We start from the raw sequence: 22,355 nt of genomic DNA, 5'->3' as shown, positions 1-22,355 counted from the left end.
TTCTTTTTTATCTTAAATGAGTTAACACAAGCTAACAGAAGAAAGACTGTGAATACTGCCTGCTACATATGTCAGAAATTATTACTAATCATAGCAGTGGTATGTAACTTTATTTTATTTTTTGAAAAACATGATGGTTTTTCCCACTGTATGATTTCACCATTCACTGATGGATCCTGACCTGCTGTTTATAAAACACTGTGTTTGAACAATTCGTGGTAAATTAATTCTCAAAAATTTACCCAAAACAAGTTAGTGTAAGGTGTACTTACCAATAATTTTGATAAATATAACAACTTATATTAATAATATACTTTGTCATAAAAAGGTGTTTGAGGAATATTCTTCTTGGCTATTTTCCAATACATTTAAACATATTTCTCTTCTGGTTTCAATATTTTCACTGGGTGTAGTCTCAGAAGAATTTTAGGAAAGCTGTTGACATTAATTTATTGAACATATGTTGAATATATTGAATAAAATTATGTTAATGAAGAATATATTCTTATACAAATATCAATTAAATGCACATTAATTCTGTTCCCCTTGTTTTATCATCTAGAGTCTTAGAGAAATTATCATTGAGGGTGCTAATTTCATAATGAGGATTGCTTTTTACAGAGTTGCTTTTGTAGAGCATAAGAACCATTTCTTCACTGGTTCATTCATCCAACAACCATTTACTGATAGTTGGATATGTGCTGTACATTGTGGTAGGAAATGTATACAAAGATAAATCTACTAAGGCTTCTCTAAGTTTCAATTTGGTAGGCAATAGATATGCAAATATATAACTATAACAAGGTTTTTTTCCCCAACTGATAAATAAGTTACATCTTCATTTTTCAGAGGACGGAAAATGATCTTCAGAGAATTGAGAATTCATGTTCTATTTATTAAGTGAAAAGACTAAATTCTGAACCCCGGTGTCTACCCTAAAATTCAAGTGTTTTTTTGCTACCTCAAATTGACTTACAATTATGGAATTATTTAGTCATCAGTCTCTTTAATTATTGTCTATTATATGCTCAACTGTATAAAAGGAACATTAGGTCAACAAAATTTAAAACAGCATAAATAGTTCAGGCATTAAGACTCGAATCTAGATTCATAAGGATTTGAATCTACATGACTTAGGACAGTGTCTGGCAGGCAGGGCCATGTTGTTGTTATTATTATCAGAGTGAAAAAGACATGGTCTCTGGCCTGTATTTACTACCTATTTGGAAGGACACCACTTCAATATTCTTCAGTATTGACTCCTTCCCCTCTACCTTCTCTCAGCTTCCATATCTGCTTGTCAACTCAGGTTTCACTTTCAGCTTTCCTACTGACTCATTTGGGTCTCTCTCCAAGTGTGACCTAAATGGCAGTATGGTCTGTAGTGATTACCTGGAAGTGGTGACCAGTGGATGGATTTAGGGCATATATTGAAGGTGAGTTTTTAATAGACTGTGCTCATGAATTACATGTGGTGTGTGAGGGAAAGAGAGTTAAAGATCAGAATTTTGGTATCAAGTGATTGTTGAAGACTTTATTAAGTTTGACCAATATTTAACATAGATTTTGAAAATTGAGGGCATGATTTCATAATGAGGTTGTGTAATTGGGTGAAATAATTGGTGCAACCTCCAATAGATCCCCCTGCAGAAACCATGCAAAGATGGCATCTCAAAACTTGTAGCTGTTATTATTCCTAAAGCTAATTCCCAAATTTTCTGTTGCCATTATTTGCAAAAGTGGCATGTTTGCTTAAACAAATTTGAAATTAATTTCTGAAGCTATCCAGATGAGCCCCTTTAGAGATGTGGTTCCAATCATTCTGTTGGGTTTCTTTTTTGTTATTGTCATTTGTTTTTCCCTCCAGTGATTAGATGTCTTGCTAATACCACTGATAATAGTAACATTTATTTAACAATAGTAATACCTCTAACTTACTGTGTGACTAGTGTTGTAAGGGATTTAAACATGTTGACTCTTCACATTCTCTAAATAGACTGTTGAGGTACTATTATCATACGTGTTTTTAAAAAATTTATGTTTTGATTACTGTATTTTAGTTTTATATAATTGTGGGGTTCATTTAGACATATTCATAAAGGTATTTAACATAATTTTCTCCATTTTAATCACTGGTACTACCCCCTCCAGTCCCCTCCTTCTTTCCCTGATCTCCTTCTTTGACTCTGTTGGTCTCCCTTCTGTTAGTTTTTTTTTTTTTTATAATTGGTGTGTTATAACTATACATAAAGGTGGAATTCATTGTGATGTAGTTATTATACATGTGCATAGCATAATTGGCCAATTTCATTCAGCAGTTACTCCCCTTTCCCATCCCTTCTCTGTCTCCCTTGATCCCCTTCCTCTGTTCCACTGTTCTCCCCCTTTTCCCCATGAGATTCCCCTTTTTAAAGTTTCAATTAGTGCATTATAGTTATACGTAACAGCAGGGTTCATTTCCACATACTCCTACATGCACAGAATATAATTTGCTCCACTTAAGTCCCTAGAATTTCCTCTTTCCCTCTCCTTCTTTCCCCGTTCCCTTTCCTCTTCTGGTCTTCTATTTATTGCCTTTTAAAGAAAATTTGTATTTTATAGACGTACATAAAGGTGAAATTCTCTGTGGGATATTTACATGTATGCACAGCAAACTTTGGTCAATTTCATTTGATGGTTCCTCCCTTTTCCCTATCCCTCCTCCTTCCCCCTCAATCCCCTTCCATTTTCATGCGATTTCCTCCCCGTTTTTTCTGCTTATTTTTCTGTAGCTTCTGCCTAAGAGGAAAACCTTCAACCTTTGATATTCTGAGTCTGGCTTATTTCAGTTGGCATGATGTTCTCCACTTCCATGCATTTACCAGCAATGTAATTTCATTCTATAAGGCTGAGTAAAACTCCTTTGTTTCTTTATCCACTCATCTGCTGAAATGCACCTGGTATGATTCCATAACTTGGCTACTGTGAATTTTGCTGTTGCAATAAATATTGATGTTTCTGTATTACTATAGTATGCTGATTTTTACTTCTTTTGGGTAAATACCAAGAAGTGGGATAGCTGGATCAAATGGTGATTCTATTCCTAGTTTTTTGAGGAATATTATATCTATCTATCTATCTATCTATCTATCTATCTATATATTTATTTATTCATTTCCAGAGTGGTTATACTAATCTGAAGTCCCACCAACCATGTATGAGTATACTTGTTCCCCACATCCTCACCAGTGTTTATCATTATTTGTGTTCTTGATGATTGCCATTTTAACTGGAGTGAGATGAAATATCATTGTAGTTTTAATTTGCATTTCCCGGATTGTCAAGGATGTTGAATGCTTTTTAATTTATTTGTTGGCCATTTGTTTTTCTTCTTTTGGGAAACGTCTGTTCCATTCTTTTACCTATTTATTGATAGGATTATTTGTTTTTCAGTGTTAAGTTCTTTGAGCTCTTTGTATATTCTAGATATTAACCCCCTTTCAGAGGAGTTTCTGGCAAAGATTTTTTCCTATCCTGTGGGCTCTCTTTTCATGCTCTTCTTTCCTTTGCTGCTGAGAAGGTTTTTAATTTGGAGCCACCCCACTTACTGATCCTTGATTTTATTTTTTGAGTGTTAGGAGTCTTATTCAGGAAGTTGGTGTCTGCACCGATATGTTGGAGTGTTGAGTTTTTTTATATTATAGGAGTTGCAAAGTTTCTAGGTCCTTGGTTCACCCTGAATAGATTTTTGTGCAGGGCAAGAGATGAGGATCTAGCTTCATTCTTCCATATAAGGATATCCAGTTTTCCCTGCACCATTTGTTGAAAAGGCATGCATTTTTTTCCAATGTATGTTTTTGGTACTTTTGTCAAGAATCAGGTAACTATATTTATGTGGATTTATCTTTATGTTTTCTATTCTGTTCCATTGGTCTTCATGTCTGTTTTGATGCCAATACCATGCTGCTTTTGTTACTATAGCTTTGTAGTATAATTTTCCCTAAAAATTTTAGTACTGCATTTCTAGTTCTTTAAAGAATGTCACTGGTATTTTTATGGGGATCACATAGAATCTGTGCATCAGTTTTGGTAACGTTACCAATTTGACAATATTAATTCTACCCATCCAAGAACATGAGAGAGATTTCCATTTTCTGAGGTCTTCTTCAGTTTCCTTCTCCAGAGTTCTATAATTTTCATTGTAGAGGTTTTTTCACATCCTTGGTTAGATTTATCCCCTAAATATATTAATAATAAAGTGGACCTCACAGTCATCTACAGAATATTTCATTCATCAACAAATTCATTTTCTTATCAGTTTCCCATAGAACATTTTCCATATAGACCAAACTTTAGGATATAAAGTAAGTCTTAACGAATACAAAAAATTGAAATAATTCCTTGCATCTTACCATAATACAATGGTATGAAATTGGAAAATCAAAAACAAGATAAAAAACAAAAACCATTTAACAAATGAACATAGAATAATACGCTTTTGAATAATGAATGGGTGATAGAAAAAACAGGGGAGAAATGAAAAATTTTTAGAAACAATTAAAACAAAGGTACATATCAAAATCACTGAGACTTTATGAAGGCAGTTCTAAGAGCAAAATTTATAGCATTGAGTGTTTACATAAAAAAAAAAAGATCCCCAATCAATAATCTAATGTTCCAACTCAAGACCTAGAAAAGCAAGAGCAAACTAATTCCAGAGCAGGAAATAATAATTTAGATGAGGGCCAAAAATTAAAGAAGAGAAGGAAATTAAAGTTATAAATAGAAAAAGAAGAATTAAACTTATCTTTGTTTTTTGATGACATATTATACTTGGATGGCTCAAAAATCTCCATCAGAAGACTTCTAGAGCTGATCAACAAATTCAGCAAGTTGGCAGTATATAAGATCGATATAAAAAATCAACAGGTTTTCTTTCTTTAATAAGGAACCTGCTCAGAAAGAAATTAAAAGAACAATTCCATTCACAATAACCTCAAAAAACCACTTGGGAATAAATTCTCCCTGTTTTAAACTGTGGCACAGAAATATCGTGACCTGTCCAAGGTTACCCAACCAGTAAGTGGAAATGCCAGGATTTCAATGTAGACAGGTCATGACCAGAGATGATTTATTTTCTTTAACACTACAATATCCTACTCCTTTAAATACTTGTATTGTTTCAAAACACCTTTTAAAACTGCTATAACAATGTTGGGACACAGTTAAAATAGGGAACACAATGATTATTTTATTTTATTTTTTTCAGATGAATACACTTTAAAATAAATAAAATAATTTGGGGGATGAATAAACCCAGACATGGTTGTGTTCTTGTCCAGGGGTATAAATAAGGATGAGCATCTTCCTGGATTCTGTGCTTCTTCCGCCAAGCAGGATTCAAGGAAAACAGTGCTCTGAGGAGTGAAGGGGAACTAACTTTTCTTAGACTTCACATAAATTATAGCTGGATGAATGATAGCCTCATTCTTCACTGTACTTCACAACCAAGAAGGCAACAATGTATCACTGTTATCAGACAATCATCTAACAGGATGTGCAGAAGGACTAAACAGGACAGTACTTACTCTTTTCAGACTACCTGGCACGTAGTGTTTAGTTAATATAAATGTTATCTGAATCTGGATTGACAGTGGTAAAGAGTGATTTACAGAGGAAGGACAAGCTTTCAACCCAAATGAAAATATGTAATCAGTATTTGAAGACAGATATTTTGTCTGAGTTGGGTCTGGAACTAGCAGGCATAGTACAGGCTTCTACAGACTGTCAGACAGAGGTCAGAAGATGCCAGTTTCAGGGTTATTGGGATCCTGGCATGCTCATGTCATTGGGGTGACATTAGTGTACATGCTGTGAATCATTTCCCGTGCATAAGTAATTTATCCATTTTGCCTTTTTTTTTTTTTTTACTGGTGAAGCACAATTCCAAGATGTCATACCTGGAGAACAGTACTAAGGTGAATGAGTTCAGACTCTTGGGATTGACCCACACCCCAGAGCTGCAAGTTCCCCTCTTCATAATGTTCACCCTCATCTACCTCATCACTCTGGTGGGGAACCTGGGGATGATCATGTTGATCCTGCTGGACTCCCGTCTCCGCACCCCCATGTACTTTTTCCTCAGTAACCTCTCCCTGGTGGACTGCGTTTACTCCTCGGCCGTGACCCCCAAGGTGATGTCTGGGCTTCTCACAGGGGATAAAGTTATCTCCTATAGTGGATGTGCTGCTCAAATGTTCTTCTTTGTGGCTTTTGCCAGTGTGGACTGCCTCCTGCTGGCTGTGATGGCCTATGACCATCATGCAGCGGTATGTACACCCTTGCATTACACCACCACCATGACGACCAGTGTGTGTGTCCACATGGCTGTGGCCTGCTACCTCTGGGGCTTTGCCGAATCTGCCTCTTACACTGGGTTCACCTTCTCCCTCTCCTTCTGCCATTCCAATGTGGTCCATCACTTTTTCTGTGATATCCTCCCAATCCTTGCCCTCTCCTGCTCTGATACCTACATAAATGAGACTGTGCTTTACATCTTAACAGCCTTCAATGTCTTTTTTGCCCTGGTGGTTATCCTGACCTCCTATCTGTTCATATTCATTGCTATCCTGAGGATGCGCTCAGCAGAAGGACAGAAGAAAGCCTTCTCCACCTGTGCATCTCACCTCACCGCCGTAACCATATTCTACGGAACCATAATCTTCATGTACTTACAGCCCAGTTCTAGCCATTCCATGGACAATGACCAAATGGCCTCTGTCTTCTATACAATAATAGTTCCCATGTTGAACCCAATCGTCTATAGTTTAAGGAATAAAGAGGTTCATAAGGCTTTCAAGAAAGCCATGGAGAAGATGATGACTCTTTTCTGCACATAATTTTAACTAGGGAGATCATACAATCTGTATAGTTAATCAGTTATCTATCTATTGTTGTGTAACAAAGTGCTCTGAAATTTAGTGGCTTAAAACAATGGCTTATTATTTTTCATGATTCTATGAACAGGGCAGTTTCTTTTCACAGGCTTGCTCATGAGGTTGTGTATGTTCTAGAAGGCCAGCTGAGCTGGAAGGTGCAAGATGGTCTTTTACACATTTCTGGTGTATTGATGCTGGCTACTTGCTAGGTCACCTTAGTTCATGTCTACACAATCTTTTTTCTTTCGGAGGCTGGATATACTTTTTTATATGACATTTTCAGGCCAATATTTAAATAGTATGAAGGTAAAACTCAAAGACTTGTTGAAGCCCAAATTCAAAAACTCATACATTTCTTTAGCACACTATAGTGGTCGATGTGAGTCAAAAGTTTGACCCAGATTTGAGTAGGAAGAAAGAGACATCACCTCTTCAGGAAAGGAGATTCAAAGACTTTGTGGCTACAGAGTTAATCCAGCACAGTCAGAAATTAGGTAAACTGTGGTAACAAAAATACAGTGACATAAATCACAAATTATTTCTCAAGTGGCAGTAGCTGATGTAGCAGGGTAAAATGAACTCTCTAGATGGTTATGACCTCTTTGCCATGTTTGGATGGAGACTTGAATAGAGTATTGAAATCTTTCTTCATCATAAACACTCGACCTGGAGGAAAGCAGAAAGAGAAAAGATGAGAGAAAAGCAATATTTTCTCTTTCAAGTGATGTAGTAGCTTTCATGACTTCTGAGCACATTCTATCGTCAAGAATTCATTTATTTGGATGCAACCAGTTGCAAGGCTGACTGCCTTGCTGAAATGCCAATACTCTGGAAGAAAAAGAGGATGAGTTTTTGGAGAAAATTAGTCATCTTCCAAATGATTTGTTCCTGAATCTGAACTAGCGTGTGTTTTTCCCCTCCTGGAACTTTTTTTCCTAGACCTTGCATTGCTTCTCCAAATAACTTTTTCTTGACCCTTCCATCAAAGATGCTCTCCTAAGTAACCCCTCACCCTCCTCTTTGTCACAAAATTTAAACAAATCTCTGAAATTATATTTCATATTGGCTCAAACACTTAATTTCTATGTCTTGTGAATCATGTGTAATCATGCATAAATAACCTGGTTTTTGTGTCTTTGAAAAGCAGAGATTATATAATTAGCTGATGTATTAGCTACAAATGTGGAAAAATAGTAGCTCAGTTGCCTAAACAACTAGAAAGCCACATGACCACTATGTGAGATGTGAGATTGTGATAGTAGAAGGTTTGCTGTGGGAGGTGGACGTGAGTCTCCTTTGGGTGCTTTCTTATCTTGAAGTGTCTCGTGGATACCACAGGAGAAGTTTCATACTGCAATGAAGAAATAAATTTGGGAGTTATTAGCATGTAGGTGGTATTTACTGCCACAAGAATGAGTGCTATCCATGAGGGGACACAGGAAGAGAGGTGGTTCAAGGGCTGAGACCTGAAGAGCTTTCTCAGTAAAATGAGATGGTCTTAAACTTTCATTAAAGAAGAATACTTTAAGCACCACTATTTTGGTAGAGTCATACTGGAACAAGAACTACAAAAATTTAGGATGTTGCCTTCACCGTCAGGTGTTACCAACCACCAGACTCAGAATTTTTGAAGGAGCTAGGAACTACAAGTAAAGTAAATTTAAATCTGGAAGGAACATTCAGGATAATCTAATTTGACATTTCACTCCTATAAATGAGAAAAATGTGTTCCCACTGGCCACTGGCTGATTACCTGGGGCTCTTTGAGCTCTAATATACATACCAAGTACATCTTCCAATTTCCCATGGGTGTTCATCCATTATTTTTTTTCTATAAAAATGTCTACTCTGGCATCTCATGTGCCCCAATATACTTCTAAATGATATTGTCTTCACTTACCCAGTGATGAGGAATTTGCTTATGGTCATACAACTCTCCAGTAGAAATTTATGAGTAGAACCCAAGTAGCTGGACTGACTCTTACAATTCCATCTTTGTTGATACATTTTTGAATCGAATGGAGGAAATAAGCCTGTCCATTCTCCATTCATTCATTGTGGACCCTGAAATGCATCCAATTACACTGGTCCCCACTTATCCATGGTTTTGCTTTCTATAGTAAGTAGCCTGCAGTCAATCCTAGTTTGAAAATATTGAATGGAAAATTATAGAAGTCAAAACAATCCATGTTTTTTATTGCATGCCATTCTGAATAGCGTGATGAAATTGCATGTTGTCCTGCTCCATCTCCCTAAGGACAAGGATCATCTGTTTGTCCAACTTAATCATTCTGTATACACTACTTGTTCACTAGTCACTCAGTGGTCTTTGTGGTTTTCAGATCAACTGTTATAGTATAACAGTGCTTGTTCATGTAACCCTTTGTTAATCTAATAATGACCTAAAATACAAGAGTAGTGATGGTGAGAAATTTATTACAGTGTATTGTTATAATCACTCTTTTTATTACTTACTATTGTTAATCTCTCATTGTGCCCTGCCGCAGTCTCTGGCTGGGCACAAATCACGAGTCTCCACACAGCTTGTAGATTCAAACAGCAATTCTTTATTCCCGAACTCACACCGGCCGTCTACAAACACGCTCTGGGGGAATCCACGTTCTCTGCCCAAATCCACCCTGCCCAAATCCACTCCGCACGGGCTTCTGTCTCCCAAAATATACTGTCTGACCCTAAGCACTCAAGAGGAACTCAGCAGCAGGATATGCCCTATTCTAAAGGGGGAACACCCTAATCTCCTTTTATGCTAAACTGCCCTATTCTAAAGGGGGAACACCCTAATCTCCTATTATGCTAAACCGCCCTATTCTAAAGGGGGAACACCCTAAACACGGATCCTGCCCTGGTCCTTGAGCAAGGTCACCTTTCAGAAGTCCTTCCACTAGACAGCATGGGAGTAAGCTGGCAAGGAATTTGTCATACCTACTTTGCTGATGGCTCCCAGCAGTGCCCAATTTCTAAATTAAACTTTATGAAAAGTATGCATGTGTAGGAAAAAACATAGTATGTATAGAGTTCAGTGGCATCTGTAGTTATCCTTTTATAGTATTTTATAATAGAATATTAAATTTTCTCTTCTTTACATTTACCACCATACCCACCTTGAGCATGTATAGCGTGCATGCGTGTGCACACACACACACATACACACACACACATACACACACAATCTATGACTTAAAATAGGGTTACATTCTGATAAACCTGAGTCAAAAATAGCCTAAGTTGAAATTTTATTTAACACCCTAGTAAACCCATCAAATATCACAAAAATCGCAAATTGAATCATTGTTAAACCACGGACGGTCTGTGTGTTTACATGTGTCTATTTGTCTCTGTAACATAAGCTTAAAGATGGTACAGATCTTCAATTATTTTCTATTCACAAATTCTAGAGGAGGGCTGGCCTATAGTAGACACTTAATGAATGCATACATCTAATGAATTAAATAGATTGCCCAGATTTCTCTGCTGAGGGCAAGATTCTATTTAGGTATTTATTTAGAGATAGTCTTGCTATGTTGCCTAGGCTGACCTTAAACTCCTGGCCCCAAGTAATCTTCCTGACTAATTATCCTGAGTAGTTGGCACTACACGTGCATGCCATCTTACCCAGCATGGACCAGACTCTTAGTGATGTCTCCTTTGATATCACCACTTTGCTATTTCAAAGGCATCTCAAATACACCAGTTCAAAAGAACTCTCATTGTTTGTCCTCTTAGCCTATTTCTCCTGAGTCATTTCTGTAAATGACTCAGTGAATGGCAGCAACACCAACCCAATGATACTGAATTATTCTTGAGTGCTTCCTTTTCCATACTTACTGCATTCTGTCCATCAGCATTGTTAGATATGGAAAATGACAAACCCCAAAATATGTGGCCCAGGGAGAAGGAAAGAGGGAGAAAGCAATACATGGATCCTTTCCCAGTACATCTTTCTCAGTGACAAGACAGGCTCTGGGAAGGAGATATCTATCAAGTCTGAAATGGCAGCTTTTGTGAAGAGGCCAGAGCATTGATCCCACCCTAAACAAATTCTTTCCCCTCTGCTGACCACTGCCGCCCGCCCCCCCCCACCCCCACATCATCCATCTGGCCTAGTAAAGATTAATTCCAGATACTGACCACTGACCCCACACCCACTGACCTTACACCCTCCTTCTGGCTCCATAAAGATAGCCCAAACGGACATGCTCATTAATGGAGACACCTCTCAGTGTAACCTATACAAGCCTAAACTCCCCCTTTCTCCAGTGGCTCATTTTCCACCAGGAAAGTAGGTCTATCAGAGGCGTCACTCGGTTCCTGAACAAAAGCTGTGCTGATCCGTGAAGTTTGCATCTGGCCCTGGTCCTTTTGTGCTAACAAGCATATTCTTTATATTGTGCCTGCATGTATTCAACGGTCATCAGTGTGTCCTCGTTCTGCATTTTCAGTGCTATGAACCGAGTCCCATAACTATCCCGTCACCTGCATCTCTACCATAACCTCCAACATACCCGTCTTTTTGCCTCTTTTGTGTTTTTCTTTTTCAGTATTAAGGATTGGACCTGGGTCTCAAGAATGGTGGACAAGCACCCTACCACTGAGCGATACCCCAGCCCCACCCCTTGCTTTTGTGCTCCAGTACCCATGGCCTGCATCAGTTCAGTGAGCCCCTCAATTTCTTCTACCCAGAAGACTTCTTCTCTTGCTATTCTCCTGCCTGGAAAGTGCTTTTTGTGGCCCTTGATGTTACCAGCTTAGCTTCGTTTTTCAGGTGTCACCTTAAATCCATTGCTGTTGGATTTTACTTTTGTAAACAGTTTTTGCTTTATTCTTTTATCCAAGATTGCTTTGGCTATTCAGGGTAGTTTGAGGTTTCAATCAAATTGTAGATTTGTTTTTTCTGTGTTTGCAAATATGTCATTAGAATTGTGATAGGAATTGCATTCAATCAGTAGATTCCTTTGGGTAGCATGGGTGTTTCAACAATATGAACTTCTCTAATTTATGTTTAAATATTCAGTATTCAAAAATTCCAATTTACTTGTGTCCTCCTCAATTTTGTCATCAATGTTTTATGGTTTTATACTTTTCAATGTATAGATCTTTCACCTCCTGAGTTCAATTTATTCCTAAATATTTTTGTAGCTATTGTAGAAAGGATTATTTTCTGGATTTATTCTTTATGTGGTTTGTTTCTAATGTAGAGAGCTATTATTGTTTTTGTACATTGATTTTGTATCCTAAAGCTTCATTTAATTTATTTATTCGTCCTAACTTTTTTAATTGGGTCTTTAAAATGATTGTTATCTGCAAACAGGGAAAATGCCATTTCCTTATTTCTCACTCGGATGCCTTTTATATCTTTCTGCTGCTGAATGGCTCTGAGTACCATATTGTTTCCAGTACCATATTGAAAAGAAATGAAAAGCATAGACATCCTCATCTCATTTTTGAACTAAGAATAAAAACTTTTAACTTTCATCATTGAGTAGGATGTTTGCTGTGAGTTGTCACAAATGGCTTTTGTTGTGTTTTTAAGCCTAATTTGTTGAGAGTTTTGTCCATAAAATTATTGAATTAAGTTAAATGCTTTTTTTCCCCCTGAATCTATGGAAAAGACAATATATTTTTCATTCTATTATGAATGTTGAGCTATCCTTGCATCCCAGGGGAAAAATCCCACTAGGTTGTGGTGCATGATCCTTACCATGTGCTTTTGAACTCAGTTTATTAGCATTCTGTGGAAGATTTGTGTGCCTGTCTTCATCAGGTATACTAGCTTGTAATGTTTTTTCCTGTAGTATCCTTTTCTGGTTTTGATAACAAGGTAATGTCAGCTTCATAAAAAGAGTTTGGAAGCATGATCTCTTCTTCAATGTTTTTGAAGATGCTTAAGAACTATTGAGATTATTTCTCCTTTAAAAGTTCAGAAGAATTAAACAGTGAAAGAATTGATCCTTAGATTTTGGATAGATTTTCTAAAAAAAACTATTGATTCAATCTCTTTTATCATTATGGGTTAGTTCAGATTTTATATTTCTTCATAATTCAGGCTTCAAAGATTGCATGTTCCTAGGATTTACCCATTTATTATGAATTATGTAGTTTGCTCTTTTTTAAAAAAATTGTTCTATTTTTTATACATGACAGCAGAATACATTTTGACATATTGTACACAAATGGAGCCCAATTTCTCATTCAACAGGCTGTACACGATGCAGAGTCACACTGGTTGTGCAATCATACATGTATATAGGGTAATAATGTCCATCCATTCTACCATCTTTCCCACTCCCAACCTTACCTTCATTCCCCTTTGCCTAATTTTAAGTTACTCAATTATTAACTAGCACACTCCTTCCCCCATTATGGATCAGCATCCATATTTCAGAGAAAACATTCGGCTTTTGGTTTTTTGGGATTAGCTTATTTTGCTTAGCATGATATTCTCAAGCTCCATCCATTTACTGGCAGAAGTCATAATTTCATTCTACTTTAAGACTGAGTAATATTCCATTGTGTATATAGACCACATTTTCCTTATCCATTCATCTTTTGAAGGGCATCTAGTTTGGTTCCATAATTTAACTATTGTGAATTGAGCTGCTATAAATATTGATATGGCTGCATCACTGTAGTATGCTGATTGTAAGTCTTTTGGGTATAAAACAAGGAGTGGATAGCTGGGTCAAATGGTGGTTCCATTCCAGGTTTTCTGAGGAATCTCCATACTGCTTTCCATAGAGGTTGCACCAATTTTCAGTCCCACCACCAATGTGTGAGTGCACTTTTTTCCCCCACATCCTCACCAACACTTATTATTGCTTGAATTCTTTTTAATTGCCATTCTGACTGGAGTGAGATGAAATCTTAGAGTAGTTTTGATTTGTTTTTCTCTAATTGCTAGAGATGTGGAACATTTTTTCATATATTTGTTGATTGATTGTATTTCTTCTTCTATGAAGTGTTCTTAGTGCTGACTGGATGCCAGCAGTCCAGCCTTTTTTATGTGTAACAAAAAACTTCTGCAGATATTGCTAAATGGTTCCTAGAAGGACAAATTCACTTCTGTTTGAGAACCTCTGGTCTAAATAATTGGAATATTAAAAACAATGTAGTTAAAATGACTGTTTAATTGAACACTTCTTAATCCATTTGTGAATTATAACAGTATGTCTGAGACTAAGTAATTTATGAAGAACAAAATTTTGTTTTCTCACAGATGCAGAGGCTGTGAAGTCCAAGTTCAAGTTCGGCTGTTTGGCAAGACCTAGGTCTTCTGGAGAGGAGAAATACTGTATTCACATTATGGAAGGTAAAGGGCAAAGTTAACAAATGCTGTGTGGACCTTCTTTATAAGGGTCTTAATTTCATCCATGATAGAGGAACGTTCCTGATGTAATTGTATCTTCAAGGTCCTACTCTTGATACTATCACATTGGCGACATCTGAGTTTTGGAGGGGACATATTAACATCACAGTACTCATTCATAACCACTCCCACATTCATGTCCTTTTTGTATGCAAAATATATTCATTCCACTTCAATATCCCTAAGTAGTCTTACTCATTCTAGCAGCAACTTGAAAAATCTAAAGTCCAGAGTCTCATCAATATCAGAAATGGGTAAGACTCAAGGCACAATTTATTATGGGGCAAATTCCCCCTTCATCTGTGGTCCTGAGAAGTTAAACAAGTTATGTTCTTTGAAATTACAGTGATGGGACAGCTGTAGGATAGGCATTCCCACTCCAAAATAGTCATGACAACAGGAAGAGCAGATTCCAAGTCAGAACAAAATTCAACAATATAAACATTAAATCTCAAGAATCCAATGATCCTGTGTCCTAAGTCCCACCATCTGGATACACTAGGATGGGGGTTGGGTTCCCAAGACCCTGAAGAGCCCATTCCTCCCATTCCCTGGAGTCCCATGGGAGCCCCCAAGGCCTCATTTCTTTGCTGGGTTTAGCCCATGCAGCACCTCTCCAGGAGCGGTGTTCGATGCCCATGACTCTCCCAGGCTACATTTGCACTCTTGGCCATATGGGTCTGGGACGTTGGGGGTAGACCTACTACTGTGGTTCTGCTGAATCATGGTAGCCCTGACAGGGCCTCTGCAGCTGCCCTGCCTATGTGGCAAGTGATGGTCTTTGAAAGCAAAGTGGAGGTAGCGCTGCCTTCACAGCTCATGCACTCTGTGTTCTGGCAGAATTTGCACCATGACCGTCACTGCTTTTACTCCTAGAAGCAGGGTCCTGAATTGCGTCTGGTCCTGCCTGAGCCACAGCTGGGGCAGCCAAAGAGTGCATCTACGGAATGTGTAGGCAGAGACTTTTCAAATCTTCCTGGGCAGCAGGGTTATGTGAGCATGGTTGACCTGCCTCAAAACAGTTGTGCCCCAAAGGTCTTGGAACTGTAGGTCTGTGATGGGTGTGGTAGCCTCCATGAGTTTAAAAATGTTTTCAGGATCAAGGTCCCATTACCTTGCTGAATGGCATCTGACTTCCTCCTGGCAATACTAATCTCCCTATCAAATCATCTCTGGGCTACACTCTTGATTTCTTCCTAAGCATGCTTTTAAAATTCTTTACATGAATAGTCAGAGACTTTCCCAAATCTCTACATTCTGATTCCCTTTTCATTATAAATTCCATCTTTAAGTATTTATCTCTTTACATATTTTTCCATGACAGTTTAGAGAAGACATGCAGTATCCCAAACACTTCATTACTTAACTTTTTCTATTGCCAAGTACCCTAGTTCATTATTCTATCCTTCCTACTCCTGTCTCAACCTCTGGTAATCACTATTATATATTCTGGTTGGCTGTTTTCTTTGGGGGTGGGTACCAAGGATTTATTTTGTATTTTACTAGAGAGAGGGTCTCACTGAGTTGCTTAGTGCCTCACCCTTTCTGAGGCTGACTTTGAACTTGTGATTCTCCTGTCTTAGTCTCCTGAGCTGTTGGGATTACAGGCATGAGCCATTGTACCCTACTCTGGTTGATTTTTTAAAATATCCATGTAGAAGCCATATAGAACATCCATATAAAAAATGAAGAATTTGTCTTTCCATTTCAGACTTATTTCATTTAACATGATGAGCTTCAGTTTCATCCATTTTGCACAAAACAATAGGGTATCATTCTTTTTATGGCTGAATAGTATTCCATGTGCATACACAGAAGTTCTTTAAAATTCATTCATCCATTGATGAGCATCAAAGTTGGTCCCATAACTTACCTATTGTGAATAAACTTGGGATGCAAATATCCTTGTGACGCTGATACAATTTCTTGGATATTTCAGAGCTTTGCAATACTAACTTGCCTATATCACTCCACAGATATAAAATTTTGTCCTCTTCCACTTTCCCCAGAGTACCATGCCTTAGGCATCTGTGATTTAACTTTTCCTAATTTTCCACTAATATCAATGGAAGTTCCTTAAGCAGCACAAATTCCTTGAAGCCTGAAGATATTTCACCCAGAATCTTAATTCTGTCAGGAATATACTTTCTGTACCCTGGAAGATAGTGCTAAAGGTTAGCAAAGATATAAAGGAATTAAAATTATCATGCATTATCAGTCGAATGTAAAATGGTACCTCTTTAAAAATAGTATGTTGCAATGTTTTATAGTATTAAACATAAACTTACCATGTCAACCACAATACCACTTCAGTGTAATTTCTCTAGTAAAATGTAAACCAATATTCATATACAAACCTGTATGTTCATAGCAAATTTAATTGTTTTTTGTCTTCTTTTTTTCATTTGTTCTAATTATTTATACATGACAGCAGAATGCATTTTGACACATTGTATACACAAATGCACCACAACTTCTTATTCCTCTGGCTGTACACTCTGTAGAGTCTCACCAGTCCTGCAATCAGACATGTACATAGGGTAATAATGTTTGTCTCATTCCACATCTTTCCCAACCCCAACCCTTTCCCTCCCCCCACTCCCCCCTGCTCAATCCAAAGTTCCTCCATTCTTCCCTAGCCCCCCTCCCCATTATGGGTCAGAATCCACATATAAGAGAAAACATTTGGCCTTTGGTTTTGAGAGATTGATTTATTTCACTAAGAATGCTATTTTCCAGCTCTATCCATTTATCTGCAAATGCTATCATTTCACCCTTCTTTAAGGGTGAAATGACTAATATTCCATTGTGTGTATATACCACATTTTCTTTATCCATTTATCAGTTGAAAGACATCTAGGTTGGTTCCATAATTTAGCTATTGTGAATTGAGCCACTATACATTTGATGCCACATACATTGATGTGGCTACATCACTGTAGTATGCTGATTGTAAGTCCTTTGGGTATAAACAAGAAGTGGGATAGCTGGGTCAAATGGTAGTTCTATTCCAAGTTTTCTGAGGAATCTCTTTATGGCTTCCCATAGTGGTTGCACCAATTTGCAGTTCTACCAGCAATGTATGAGTGTGCCTTTTTCCCCACATCCTCACCAACACTTATTGTTGTTTGTATTCTTGGTAGCTGCCATTCTGATGGTGTGAGATGAAATCTTAGAGTATTTTTGATTTGCATTTCTCTAATTGCCAGAGATGTTGAATATTTCTTCATATATTTGTTGATTGATTATATTATTTTTTCCTCTGTAGTGTTAATTTTAATTAATAAAAGCTAGCAATAAAAATCTGCCCAGATCTATATAATTCTACTCATCAAGGAAAAGGAACAAACCACCTATACATGAAACAAATAGATAGTCACATATACATTTTGCTAGGGGAAAGAAGCTAGACTCAAGAGGTTGTATTCCATTGTATATTCTATTTATCTGATTTCTCTCTCTCTCTCTCTTTCTCTCTCTCTCTCTCTCTCTCTCTCTCTCTCTCTTGCAAAGGAAAGATCTATATGGACAAAACCAGTAGATTCTAGGAGCTAATGGTGACAGGATGGTTGGATTATGAAAGAATAAAGAAATTTTTTAGACTGATGGGACTGTTATTTTGAATGTAGCAGTGGGGACATGATCACATACACACATTTGTCCAAACTCAGAACTGTACCCTCAAATACAGAATTTTACTGTACACAAATTATGCCCCAATTAAACCAAAACAAACCCACAGATACATTTGTGTGCTCACTCAATAGGTCAAGCTGGGTGCCACAGGCAGTTTAATGGGGCTTCTTTAGATAAGTGGAGTAGTGTCTGGGGCTGCTTTCACAAGAGACCTGTTCCCCGGAGATCTTCCTGTGTCTCCTGGGTCCCACACACTGGCCTCTGAACTCCCAACACCATCCTTCCTTTTGACATCTTTTTAGTAGAACTAGGATCAGAGCCACTGTGGTCACTTATTCCCTCTTCTGAATGGGAATTATCGTTAGTACCCAGGATGGCCTTCTCCAAGCAGGATTTTCTGTGAGTCTACAATCATTACAGGGAAAACATCCCAAGGTAAAAATTGTATTGAATGTGGTTAAAATCGTAACCCACCACCGAGTTGTTTTATCCGTTTTCTTTTATTTGCTATTTACAGACACATTTCTGCGACCTGCCCAGCTACGCTGATGATATCACAAATAAAGAAACTGAGGTTGGAATAAAGTAAGTGACAATTACAAGAGTGCTTTTTTGACCAGTCCCCTAAAAGAAAGAGCTTTTTCAACAGGAATTGTATACACTCTTCCCTGGCAGAGGTTCAGAGTCCAGAAAGTGTAGGATTTCCAGGACTTTTATTTAAGGAGCAAAGTAAGCTTTCATTTTCCATACTTTTATTTTTTTGGTGAGAATTATAATATATGTAAAAGCAATAAAGAACTTAATATTATGAATTACATGAGCTTAGAAAGGGATGTCACGAGCATTTTTTTTCTTTTTCTTTTTTTTTTGGGAAATAGGCTAGAGTCCCAATAGCAAAATATTTCTCCAAGTAGGAAGTTCAGGGATGCTTATGAACCAGGAGGCGACATCCCTGAAGATGGGAGAGATCCTAAGGCAGATGATGCTGTGGCTGCGTGGGCCGTGATTTCATCCTGTGTACTCTCTTCCTTTGTCATTGTGGAGGAAGCAAAGAAGAACAGCTTGAACTGAAACTTCCTTCGACTCCAGAAAGGACCTTGTGAAATTATTTAGAGACGTACTCCATTTCAAAGGTCTTACTGCATAATCTCACCTGTTTTTTTTTTTTTTAAATCATTACATCCAGAAAAGTTGATAGAGAAGCTGTTCAGAGTACATCTTGTAAAATCATTCATCCCTGCAGGGGAACTCTGAATCTATTTCATATTCAACAAATGGTTTTAGTAAATAAGTTAACTTTTAAAACTCTGAGCTTTCTTATCTGTAAATATCGATAGGAGCGTTACCTTTGTTGTTGTGACAGCTATGAAATTTATATTTGAATCTACGATTCTCTTATTAGTGTTCATAGACCATAGCATATGCGATGAAGCGTTTTAGGTCATATTATCATGTATGTTAGAAATCTGTAAGCACAAATGCCTATGGCGGAGAGCGATGCCAAATAAATTTGCAAAATAGCCAGAAGGCTGAAGAGAGAAGTTGTTACCAGAGAATAGATGTCATACTAAAGTCTCCAAAATCAAATTTAAAATATATGAACATGGAACCCATGATCCTGTGAATTTTCCATGCTCATCTCCAGGATTCAGCTGATGGATGAGAATAATATGGGTGAGAATGGGTTTTAGATAAATAAACTCCTTTATCTGTGAATTGGAAGTAAATTTAAGCAAAAGATAGGCTGAATGTCCTGGTGTTCTCCCACAAATGATTGTTAGAGAGGAAGAAACACTGGAGGGCACAGAAAGGATAGTACACTCAGCAAATGAGGATAAGCAAATTCAAGAGTGAGCCTTCCAGACTTGAAGCTCAACCACAAGTTGGAAGGTCCAGAGTAAGCACTCAGCTTTCCCAGGCTAAGATGGACTCTCCTCCCAACCCAAGCCTCATTTCACAGGAAATACTCTTCAGGACTGTGCTGGATACTCATGTTGTGCTCTTTTGTGAAAATGTATTATCTAATTTAACTGTTACAGTAATCCCTTTAAGAGGTCTCACTATTGTTTTTATCTTATAAATAGAAAAAAAACAGTGGGGCTGGAGTTGTAGCTCAGAGGTAGAGTACTTGCCTAGCATGTGTGAGGCACTGGGTTCCATCCTCAGCACCACCTTAAAAAGAAATAAAGGTATTGTGTCCACCTATAATTAAAAAATAAATATAAAACATATTAAAACATAGAGAAATTAAAACATAGAGAAAACCAGTATTAAAGAAGTCAGGGACCATGTCTCCCAGGTAGGGAGTGGGGTGAAGCTACTATTTAATTTCATGTGCATCTCTTTGCAGAGGCTAAACACTACCAGGACACCAGATCTCTTCAAAATTGCTTGATGATGGCACTTGTCTCTCACAAAGCTGCTGTAACACTCTGCCTATTTTATATGCACCCCTCAGTTACTTTACTCTACTCTTTGGTCTAATGGATGCCTGAATAAATATGAATAGAGCTGAATTAAATCTCATTAAACTTCTTTTAAGCATATAGTTTTTGGGAATCAGTCTGAGCAAACGGAAGGCTTGGCTTTGCCAGTAGATATGCATGTAAATGAGCACAAACCTTTTGAAGGTTTGTTGAGAAGGTCAACCACATTTAAGCCAGGTGAAATGTAAGTGTGCACTATAAAAATGCAAACTCTTAATAGACTCAGATGATGTGATTTGGGAGATGTATTTTTTGCAACTATGTGACTTTAGGCAGATATATCATCTTCCTGGACCTCAGTTTGTTCATTCACACAGGTGTGATTTTGGTCACAATCTATATATATATATATATATATATATATATATATATATATATATATATATATATAATCAATCTATATAGATTTTCTGTCCCTTAGTTTTTTTGGTCCCAGTCTTTGCTTTAGATCAGCAAATCACAAAGAAGAAAGAAAAGGATGAAATGACAGAATTTATGTGTTTTAGTGACATTCTTCTTCACTTGACCCACTGTTCCTTTCTTCCTTACGACAGAGAATTTTGACTCACCATGCTTAACAACACAGACGTGAAGGCGTTCATCCTGGAGGGTCTAACCAATGATCCAGAACTACAGGTCCCCCTCTGTGTCTTGTTCAGCCTCGTCTACCTCGTCACTGTTTTGGGAAATCTGGGGGTGGTCCTGTTGATTCTCTTGGACACTCGCCTCCACACTCCCATGTACTTTTTCCTCAGCAACTTTTCTTTGGTGGACTTTGGTTATTCTTCGTCTGTCACGCCCAAAGTGATGGCTGGGTTCCTTGAGGAAGTCAAGGCCATCTCTTACAATGCATGTGCCGCGCAGATGTTCTTTTTCACAGCCTTTGCTTCTCTGGAAAATGTCATCTTGGCCTTGATGGCTTATGACCGCTATGTAGCAGTGTGCAAACCCTTACACTACACCACCATCATGACCAAAAGTGTGTGTGTGCGTCTGATCCTGGGCTCCTACCTCTGTGGTTTCCTGAATGCCTCCGTCCACACTCTGAACACATTTGGGCTCTCCTACTGTCAGTCCAACGTGGTCCACCATTTCTTCTGTGACCTTCCAGCAGTCATGATCCTCTCTTGTTCTGATAAACACATTAGTGGGATGGTTCTGATTGTGGCTTCAAGTGTCAATGTCATCTGTGCTCTTCTGGTTATACTGATTTCCTACCTGCTTATATTTATTACCGTCTGGAAGATGCACTCGGCCAAAGGTCTGTCTACCTGTGCTTCTCACCTCACTGCAGTCTCCATATTTTACGGGACGGTCATCTTCATGTATTTCCAACCCACCTCTCGTCATTCCATGGACACAGACAAAATGGCGTCCGTTTTCTATGTGATAATCATCCCTATGCTGAACCCTATGGTCTACAGCCTGAGGAACAAGGAGGTGAAAAGTGCGTTCCAGAAGATTTTCCAGAAGGCCACATCATCTTTAGGAATGGGATTTTAATGTTGTAGGATGCATATAACTAATCTCACGTCTCTTGGATTATCTTCATTCATACTTTAAGTACCAAATTGGGTTTAATTCCTAAAGCTATGTACTTATCATTTGAAAAATTTATTGTCTAGTAAAAAGAAAACATATCCAGACATTTTATACCTGAATAAAAATGGGTCAGATAAAACATGAGATATTTTGGGTTCTGCTTGTCAAAAACCTTATTGATGGCATTTAAAATTTTTTATTACCATGCATTAATTGTATACATCAATGGGATTCTTTGTGACATTTCAATACTATGCGTGTAGCACGCAGTGACCAAATGCAGCCTCCTTTCATCCATTCCCTCCCCACCTCCTTTCCTCTAGTAATCACTATTTTCACTACCTTGCATCAGGTCAACTTCTAATTTTTTTTTAAATTTTTAAATGTAAG

At 37.7% G+C, this 22,355-nt stretch overlaps 2 protein-coding genes across 2 annotated transcripts; both read left to right on the top strand.

The window, feature by feature from the left end:
* The first annotated feature begins 5,930 nt into the window (after positions 1 to 5,930).
* On the top strand, positions 5,931 to 6,878 carry LOC143391854 (olfactory receptor 5B2-like). Its single transcript, XM_076844608.2, has one exon. The coding sequence runs from the start codon at positions 5,931 to 5,933 to the stop codon at positions 6,876 to 6,878; it is 948 nt and encodes a 315-aa protein (XP_076700723.2).
* A 14,115-nt stretch (positions 6,879 to 20,993) lies between these two features.
* Positions 20,994 to 21,926, top strand: LOC143390536 (olfactory receptor 5B3-like). The gene has a single exon (XM_076842910.2). It carries the CDS (start codon positions 20,994 to 20,996, stop codon positions 21,924 to 21,926), a length of 933 nt encoding a protein of 310 aa, XP_076699025.1.
* The last annotated feature ends 429 nt before the right edge of the window (positions 21,927 to 22,355 follow it).

This window comes from Callospermophilus lateralis, chromosome 2 (genome assembly GCF_048772815.1).
Source record: "Callospermophilus lateralis isolate mCalLat2 chromosome 2, mCalLat2.hap1, whole genome shotgun sequence".
NCBI lineage: Eukaryota > Metazoa > Chordata > Mammalia > Rodentia > Sciuridae > Callospermophilus > Callospermophilus lateralis.
Note: the sequence above shows the minus strand (reverse complement) of the source record. Positions and strands in the feature narration are given on the sequence as shown.

Bases quoted from the DNA above. Each gene is read 5' to 3' on its own strand.
- LOC143391854 (XM_076844608.2), top strand. From the start codon at position 5,931: ATGTCATACCTGGAGAACAGTACTAAGGTGAATGAGTTCAGACTCTTG.
- LOC143390536 (XM_076842910.2), top strand. From the start codon at position 20,994: ATGCTTAACAACACAGACGTGAAGGCGTTCATCCTGGAGGGTCTAACC.